We start from the raw sequence: 9,849 nt of genomic DNA, 5'->3' as shown, positions 1-9,849 counted from the left end.
AAACTTTTCCTCACTTTTGCTCTTTCTCTTTTTCTCTCAGCAATCTTTAATAATTTTCCCTTTCCAAAGGCTGTATGTGATGTGCTGAGTGTGTTACTAACAATAAATACTGGTATGTTGAGTTTTGAGGACCCTTTTTGCCAAGGTAAATATTGCATTTGAATCAGCATGGAAACAAAAAGAGGTACGTTAATGCACCCTAAATGTGTATAGAATGCGTTTCATTTCTTGCAGCAGGAAAGAGCTGGCATTGTGTGCTTAACTGAGATAAATAATTAAGTGACCTTTGTATTTGCGTGAAGTACTACACAGCTGTAACGGTATAACAATCTGCATGTCTTACAGACATCTGTTTTAAGTTGCTAAACCACAAATGTTGAATTTGAACAAAATGAATTTTGTTTAAGGTAGCTTTTAAATATGTGTAAAAGTAAAGAAGTTGTTTACCAATTTAAAAGTGAAAACTTTTGCCATTTCATGCTGGGTGAATTCATAGCATGAACTTTTATTTTGCATTGAAATATACAAAAATGCAAAATGGCACTTTCACACTATTATATGATGTTACCAGCCCCTGTTTTGAGAACAATATCCCCTTCCGCTCTAATTACCCTGCCACTGTTTGCAACACTTCTTTCTCCCTCATAGAGGCTGAGTCCTCATTGCTTCAGTTGTCCACCCTGTCCTCTGAAAGTGAATCAAAATGTATTTACTGCACATTAACTTTGGGGTTTTACTTTTATTTTAGCCCAACTTTCACTATCATCCACTCAGAAAAACCACTGAGCTTTAAGTTAGTGATATTATTTTGCAGTGTGACTGCTCACACCCAGGATAGAGTAACTAGAGTGCTCAGATTGGATACCTGCCACCTAGGTTAACGGCACACTGAAGACATAGCCATTTTACACTCATTGTCTCTTAGGTATATATTTCTAAGGCATAGAGTATATCTACACTGATTTCCAACTTGAGGACACATACACAGCCTAGCTCTGATTGAGCTAGTGTACTGAAAACCGAGTATATCTGCGCTAGCCACTCTGAGTGCATACCTAGCATCTTGGACGGGTACGCACTTGGGTGGCTAGTCACTCCCACCACTCATGCCATCATGGATATGCTCCATTTTTAGCCTGCTAACTCAGAGATAGCATTGGAATGGCTCCTGACTTTGAAATCACAACCCTCAGCTCCAAAGGTAGAGATCCCTCAAACAATGAGTTGTCAAAATACCGTGAGTTCAAACATTTGCCTTCCCTCAAGCTAACAACACAGTCTGAAACTAAATCCATGCTGTACAGCAAAAAGTGCCTTGAAGTTTTCAGGAACACAAGTACAAAGCTAACTTCATGATTGACTTTGATTAATTTATTCACTGATGAGGAAAATTTCACATTCGGGTAATTTCTAATCAGATGTTAAATATTTTCAATATTTCCTTGAATGTTTTCCACAACTCTAGGTCTAGTTAGGAAATATAGGCAAAATTGTGTAGTCTACACTGCTATTCTGTCTTGATATATGAATTTTTATAAAATCAATACTAGTGGGGAAATACAAATAATAAAACATTAGAATGGGCCACATTCTCTGTTGATGTAAATGGGTGCAGAATGCTGTTTGTTAACAGCATTCTGCACCCATTTACATTAGCTGAGAATTTAGCCCACTGTAATGCCATATTTGCCTGTTAGCACTGATTTTATAGCAATTCATAAAACAAGACAGAATAGCTGTGTAGTTTTCCCAAGCCCAGAAGATTGTTATCTCCCTCTCCTCCTGCCCCTCATCTTCCTGAAATAAACTCTATTGGTCTTTTGTACATTGCAATATACCTAGTTTCCTTTACAATCAATTACACTTCATAAAAGAAGGGATTTGATATGATTAGCCAATATTAGTATTGTAGCTAACTCTCTCTTGCAAATTAACTGAACAAAATACCAGCCATGAAAATGAAAACTAAAAAGCTCAAATAATTATATCTCTGTCATATTTGCAACGTGTGTGCATGTAGTTTGCAGGTTAATGCAGTAATGGAGTTCCTTGATGTGCTTCTGGCATAATTAAGCAAAGCTTTCTAATCAGAGTTTCAAACATTCACCCCCTCAGTATGTATCTCTAAATGACATTACAGATTCAAAGAGGTGGGTTCTATTTAAACATACCTAATCCAGCTTCACTTTCAATTTTATGATACCATCTGACCTGGAGAAACAAATATTTGTTACATATAAAGGCCCAAATTCTGCTTGGCTTCTTAGAGTGAGGTCCTATTCAAATTCAGGAATCTATTCGCCTGAAAGAGTGAACTAGTTTTTACTTTCAAATGGTACAATTAATTGAATTATAGTTTGTCCCTGAAATTTATGTTTTAGTTATCAGTGCATGAATGAATTGACAAAAGTCAGCATTGCAAATTTTCTTATGACTTTTTGTGTATGAATCAATAAAGAAACATCTTTTAGAAATAAATTTTAAGACTTGGATGAGGGCCAACATATGATTTTATACAATTTTGTTTCTAGAAACTGCAACTTCAGGAAAAGGAAACCTGCACACTTTGTCAAAAGAAAGTTTATCCAATGGAATGCCTAGTTGTCGACAAGCAAATCTTTCATAAAACATGTTTCCGATGTCACCACTGTGGCAGTAAATTAAGGTAAGGAGGAACTACCAACTCACTTATAGAAAATCTGCTTTTGAGGAGCAAAACACTGCTGTAACTTGTAATCGTGTTTCTATTAAAGCTAACCAGCATTAGATAAGAAGTCAAGATATCTGGGGGGTCTTCCACACAAGGTTTTGAGATCTGATCCTGCACTTATAAATTCATTAGGAATTTTTTCTTTATTTGGGAGCAGGATCCAGACCTAAGTAAACCTGAACATGAATTAATCCTGTCATCTGAGAAAAAGGAGTGAAGTGTGCTAATAGAGAAATGTAAAAAAGCTTTGAGACTACTGCATATTTTCCACTTGTACTGTAAGAAAACAGAGGACTTCAGTCTCCAAGGTTGCCATATACATAGCAACTGTCGTGAACTTTAAAAAGCAGAACTCTAAAGTGCTAGGGATTATTCCCCTTGGCAGACTGTACTTGCATTCAGCTTCGTCCATTTCCTGTAAAGTGTTTCTGTAGCTATGAGAAATAATAATCCATTTATATTTTTAAATTGTTATTTTTATTAAAGTGGAGTTCTTCCTACCAAACACTATTTTAGATTTTATACGAATGAACAATATGTAAAGTTTCAAATATTAAAGATCCTTTGTTTGGTGAGAACCATACGTTAAAATTAAAAATACATTTTATTTCTATGATAAAGTATACATAAAGCTATGTGTAAGATATTGTAATTTCTGAGTACTTATCAGGACAGCTAAAACTGAATATTATTGGTGTATTTATTTTTGGTAGAGTTAAAGATGCTATTAAACAAATTTTCTTCCATTTGACAGTTTGGGAAATTATGCTTCTCTCCATGGACAAACATACTGCAAACCCCATTTTAAGCAACTTTTTAAGTCTAGAGGAAATTATGATGAAGGTTTTGGACACAAGCAACACAAAGAATTATGGGGTTCCAGAGACCTAAGGGGCTCAGCTGGCAATATTCATGCTGAAGAGGTAAATCCAAGTAATGAGACAGCTATCAGATCTAAGCTTAATACAGAATTTGAACCAGACATGCATTCAGATATTCAGTATGCATGTTCTGAAACTTTGGATGACAATTTGAAAAGATCTACAGAAAGAGGCAAATTAAAAATCACATGGCCTCCTGCTACAGATGATATGATAGCCCAAAAAACATTTTCTGTTGAAGAAGTTAAAGTGAATAAGCCAAAGTGGCCCCCAGAAGGTTTTCCACAAGAAGCCTCCAGAACATACATGAATACGCCTATGGGCAATAAAAATGAGCCTTACCTAGAAAATACCCATAGTGATCTCAGAGAGAAAGAAGAACAAAAGAAAGATGGCATTGTTGACTCACAGCAAAATCAACAGTCATCTTTTAGTTCTGTGTCTGAGAGGGAAGAAGTTGAACAAAATGAGAATGTGGAAGATAAGGTGAATGAAACAAAAGGATCAGAGACTAGAGAGGAGAGTGGAAAGGATGTTACTGAACATAATGTGATTGTGCAGAGTGTTGAGAAGGAGCAAGATGAAAAATGTAATGAATCTGATGGTGTAGCAGTTTTACAGATTACTATCATTGATCAGGAGACAGTGCTAGATAATCACAAAGAGTTCAATATGAGTAGTAATAGTAATAATAGTAATAGTAATAATAATAATAATACAACTTTTTCACATGTGGACATTTGTAGACGGGAAACCTCTCTCTCAGCTATACCAGTAACAAAATTAAATGATGCAGATTACACCATGTTTGAATATACTTCTGAAAAACTAGAAAATCAACCAGGAACTGCAGAAGTAGTCAGTGTAGCTGAATTCCAAGAGCGCTCTTCTCGAGATGTTGTAACTATTGCACTTGAGAAACAAATCTCCAAAGCTAAAAGTGATGTTACCTCAGATAGTCTCATTCAAAAATCTTGTACCAACAACGTATTAATTTTAAAAGAAACCACTAATGCAACATTCCCTATTGATACCAAGTTGCTAAGCATTGGGGCAGAACCAAAACATGAAAATAGCTGTCTGTTAAATTCTGTGGACATAACTAAAACTGATTGCAGTCCATATTCAAAAGAACATGGGAAATCTGATGTGGAACTACATGATACAGATAGCTGTCACGAAGGTGAAATAATGGAAGTGTCAGCAAAGTACACAAGCACAAGTTTAGATTTACTGACCCCAAGTTATGTAGCTGTTCCATCATCTCCAGGAGATAAGGTCAAGTCTGATCATCTCACTGTAGAAGAGCAAATCAAAAGAAACAGATGCTATGATGAAAATGAATAAAATACTTAAACGATCAGCTAAAATTGTCACCCTCAAAGTACAATTAGTGGGTTAGGTATTTCTGTAATCCAGTTATTCTCTGGCACTTCTTAAGGAAATTACTACACAGAGTTTATATATGAATGTTTGTATTACATATCACCAATTATGCATACTTTATTTTTGCTTAAATTATCTTTCAGTCCATGGACAGACAAAATATTATTTTTGTTCAATTCTGAATGCAAATGATTTATATTTCTACAATTCTTTTTGCTGTAGGCAATATTTTACAATATGACTGTCCTGCTGATACATGCATTAATTCAACATTGTTCTTTATCATTTGTAATGAACTAAGAACTAATGCACCTGGTGTGCAGAAGAATGAGGAAAAATATTTCTACATTTTTCATGTATTGTTATTTCTGTAAGTAAATAAGACGTTTCTTCATCATAAATTGCACATTTTTCTTATTTGCTTTTACTAGAAAAGGTTTATTTTTTCTAACAACATCATGAAGTACTTGGTTTGAAATAGAATAATAAAATAGAGGCTACAACCAGTTGGTTAATAATAATGGATATTATATCATTTTGCTGTCTGCCTGAAATTATCGTGTCTCTTTGGAGGGATGAGATGTTTATTGTGCTTTAAGTTGCATGACAGCAAAATATAAGATGCTTTGAAAATGTAGAGGAAATAGCATAAAGAAGATCATCACATGTAGAATCAGCACAGCATTCAAGATGCAGGAAAATTGGACTATAGCAGAGGTTATTTTACTAATTTTTTTAAAAATCATTGTCGATAAACCAGCTTCTCAGTTTTAGACTGGAAACTACAATCTTATTCACATGTATCACTTTTTATGTGAACACATTTATGGCATAGTATGTTTTTGCTTTCTTAATGTTATTTCTAGCTTGCATGAAACAGCAACACATCATTTAACTGTTGACAATGCATAATAAAAAAGCACTTTACAAAATCTATCTTTTGAATATTTTTATGTCAGTTTTTTCTAAAGCAATCGTGACATTATTCAGTCTGCAATCATTTTCGTTTGGGAAGGATGTTTGCCACAGTGAATTGGAAAAATCTCTTTGTTGGGAAATCAATAGACAGTGTTTGAAACTATCCATTTCAGCAAGCACTGGTCCACATTTTCCCCTCTGCTGTGCAACAAAGGGGATCACTTGTAGTAATTTGTAAGTAGAACAGTTTGCCAGGTTCCTGCAATAATTACAAATGCCTAAGCAGCCCATTTCCACAATAAAACTGTCATGTGTTTGGACATAGGCTGCAGACATTTCCTGTCCAAAGCTGTGCGCTATATATGTCTTTGTCTACCCCAGGCTGTGCTCATGATATGTAAGAAATTGTGTTAAGGCACATAGATACTTTGGCCTTGTGAGAACTTTGATGGATGAAAGTAACCTATGAACCATGCTGAAGAACCAGACCACTGATAGGGACATATAGGCAGCACAGTTCAAAGGGAGCAAGCCACATATTAGAGGTGAAATCCTGGTTCCATTCAAGTCACAGGCAAAACTCCCATTAACGTTAATGGAGCCTGGATTTCCTCCCAGAAGTGCGAAGCTTGGGGCTGCCGTGTTATTTAGAAGATGGCATCAGGCATTAAAGAATTTCAGTCTACAAGTATTTTAGGGCATGCCTACTGTCTCTTGCCTCTTCAACAGTTAGCCTGATGCACATAACTGGCAGAATGACATGGTTTTACTTAGGTCTTTTCATGGTTCTTTCCAAGTAAACTTTCACCTTCCAGATGCTTTCCAGGGAATATAAGCCATGCAGTTTGTTTATCCCTCCTATCCCCCAGATCTTCTTAATGCACTTTTACTACTTGTGGACCACCTCAATAGTTTCTAAACTCGGTTTTTATTCAGGCAGACTCTTGTAGAGTCAATTTAATTAAAGTTGCCTAAAAATAAATGCATAAGAAGCTCAGAATTTAGCCACATTATTTTCAAATGCTTATAGTAGAATATTTTGAAATTCTATTGTGACTAAAGTAAACTATAAAGAATAGCATATTTGTAAATTCATCTTCCCCAAAACTAATGATTTCCTACAAACAATTTAAATACACTGTCTTGAAATATCTCCTGTCTCAGAGAGGTGGGAAATGTTTGATCAGATCAGCAAGGGAAGAAAAAAACCACTGTATTCTTGAGGAGAGATGGAATTACAGCATCAAGTTCAGTTGCTTTGTGCACATCAGGATTGTGTCTCGGTACAAAGTAGAAGCTCTCCCTTCTGCTATTGCCCAGGTCTTGGTGGGCAAGGGAGAGTTTACTCTTATTCTCTTCCCTTTGTGCCTTGCAGTGTGTGACTGCTTCGTAGTAAGTAGCAGACAACCTGCTCCAGTTGCTCCTCTGCCCTGCCTGCCCTATGCGAGAAGTATAGTTTGGATTATGTTTGGACTATGTTTCCCAGATGCTGTGAGTCTATGTGATCACTAGTGTTTGGGATCAGGAAGGAATTTTCCCCCCAGAGAAGTACTGATGAGGTGTCTGTTGGGTTTTTCCGCCTCTCTCTCAGCATCCCAGTTGCCTCATTTAAGGTGAAAAGGGCATAAAAACAGTGAAGTTCATTATTTAGTCACCACTTGCACCTGGTGTATTGTGCAGGTGAGAGGCTTTAAGGGGGTGACTCCTAGGGGTAAGCATGACTTAAATGTACTGGGAACAGAAATGTACTGGGCACTGTGGAACAGGAAGGGCAGAGCCTTAGTAGTCATGGATTAATGTTCCTTTCAGTAAATACTTTGCACTGGGAAAATAAGAAGATTCAGAGGTGAGCTGAAAGTAAAGCTGAAGAGGCCAACCCTGAATATTGCCTATTGGCATGAAGCCATTTAACACTGCACTGGATGCAAGTGATTTGTTTTGTGTTGGTTGGGGAGAGATTAAAGCTAAAAAAAAGTTAATGATGTTTCAGCCTTTGCTTTAAAAATCATCCTTGTGCCCATATTTCATTCTCCTGCAAGTCCTCAGTAATTATTTGGGTGACTTCAGGGTACAAGAGTGGGAAATGTAATTTAAGTCAGTGTATGCCTGTGCAATGACTTTACTTTCACTGAAAAGTTAATACTTCTGTCAGAAAATTATCTTATGAATTAACAACAAAAGCGCAAAAGACAAATGAGTCTTTCCTTTTACCAGGAAATTAACTTACAGCAAGAGAAGACTTAATTAAAGAGTATAACAGGGTAGGGGAGAAAGTACAGATCACAGGGAAATTCCTTTCCTGTTGTAAGAGAAAATGAGAAAGAGAAGAGCTATTGTAAATGACATATTAGGCCGAAGTCAGACCTGATTTCTACTTCTAGCATCCTGGGCTCCTTATGCCAATCATACATGTGGCCATAATAAATATGCTTCAGAAAGGAGACAGGAACACTGGACATAGAGCTAGGCAATAACTGCAAACGAATGTAAGTAGTGGGAGGAAATGAAACTGGGGCTAAGAACTGACTGAGGCTTGGTCTAAGAGCTTGATGCATAAGTAATCACAGACAAATAAGGCAGAAACTCTGTTTGCTGGGTTACATATTAAAATCGTGTGAATGAATTTGCCTGTGGGAACTCTCCTGGCCTGCACTTACAAGCTACAAAAAGGTGAGATGGGGCTGGAAGATGTGGTCATGTGCATTACACATTTTCCTTAAATAAAATGTTTAATAAAGACTAGGTCCTCATTAGGTAAAAAGCATCATAACTCCATTAACTTTAGTGGTGCAGCGTTGATTTATTCCAGCTGAGGAGCAGGCTCTGAGTGTTTTGCAACAAGAAGTAACTCACAAAATTCGTACATTTGGCCCTGGAAGAACCAGGGAAAACTGTCTGCATGAGCTTAGATGCCTTCTCACAAATCACCATTTACTCTTAAAAGGGTGGCCACTCCTCAGATGTTTTACTATTTCCAGATTGGCTAGTTTCCTGACTTGAGAAGGAACCAGGAGGGAGCAATCTGCTCAGGTGAAGGAGAGATTCAGTGGTTTCTGAGAAGTTGAGCTTGGTTCCAAAACAAGTATGGAATCTCCCATTTTCCTGTACAGGCCTATTCTGCCTCCCTCAACAACCAGGTTTTATTTCCCATTTTGGGAGAGGAGGTAACCAGGGGCAAAAACCTGGGATGGGATTTTCCTGACGTGCAAGCAAACCTGGTTCCAGTCAAAGAACTATCAGGCATGAAGCATGAGTCATCTCCTGGGAGTACTGGAAGCTTCATGCAGGTTTTATTTGAGTGTAAAGGAAGAAGGGAGATTAGTGGGACAGCTGCCCCACTCCTTCCAGGAAGAGGTTAATGGAGGCTGGAGAGAGCCTGCACAGCACCCTAGCCAGTTAGAAAAGGGCTTTGAAGTAGCCAATCAGAGGGCAGCTTGCTGGAGCAGCCTTGTATATAGACAGCTGCTCAGCAGACCTGAGTCAGTTGGGTCCTGACCAAGGAGGTTGCAGGACTGATTCCCAGAATGGGAAAAGAACCTTACACTGAATTGTCCTGGGCAGGCTACGGAGAGCTAGGAAGAGGCTCGAGTCTGAGACCTGATGAACTGCTGGCCCTGATACAGGGGCCACTAAGGTGCAAGACATCACAGGGAAATTGGTCCAGGAAAAGAGAGGCTGTAAAGGGAGAGAGGAGGAGGAGGGCCAGGCAAGGCTGCACCAGAGGGTTCCTGGGCCAGGACTCAAGCTATGTCTACATTACTCTGGAAGATTGACCGGATCAGGGTCAATCTTTCATGGTTCATTTTCATGCATCTAGTATGGAAGCACGTAATTGTTCTCCCAGGGGTCACAGTGAATCCCTGTACTCCTTGCAAGACATGAGGAGTAAGGGAGGTTACTGAGAGAAACTCTCTTGTCAACCTTCCCCACTATAGACAGCCACGTTAGCCAAGA

The 9,849-nt window shown here is 37.9% G+C and overlaps 1 protein-coding gene across 3 annotated transcripts in view; it reads left to right on the top strand.

The window, feature by feature from the left end:
* Nucleotides 1–3,602, top strand: part of XIRP2 (xin actin binding repeat containing 2) — an 83,360-nt gene extending 79,758 nt beyond the window's left edge. For 2 of the 3 annotated variants that reach the window (XM_075000978.1, XM_075000980.1), the window contains exons 8-9: nucleotides 41–184; nucleotides 2,532–2,665. In XM_075000978.1, coding sequence (XP_074857079.1) covers nucleotides 41–162 — 122 coding nt within the window. In that variant the 3' untranslated portion in view covers nucleotides 163–184; nucleotides 2,532–2,665. Of the gene's footprint in view, nucleotides 1–40; nucleotides 185–2,531; nucleotides 2,666–3,464 lie in introns of those variants that run through there. The other variant, XM_075000979.1, reaches the window with a different exon arrangement.
* The last annotated feature ends 6,247 nt before the right edge of the window (nucleotides 3,603–9,849 follow it).

This window comes from Carettochelys insculpta, chromosome 8 (assembly GCF_033958435.1).
Source record: "Carettochelys insculpta isolate YL-2023 chromosome 8, ASM3395843v1, whole genome shotgun sequence".
Taxonomy (NCBI): Eukaryota; Metazoa; Chordata; order Testudines; family Carettochelyidae; genus Carettochelys; species Carettochelys insculpta.
The sequence above is the reverse complement of the archived record's forward strand: the minus strand, read 5'-3'. Positions and strand labels throughout refer to the sequence as shown.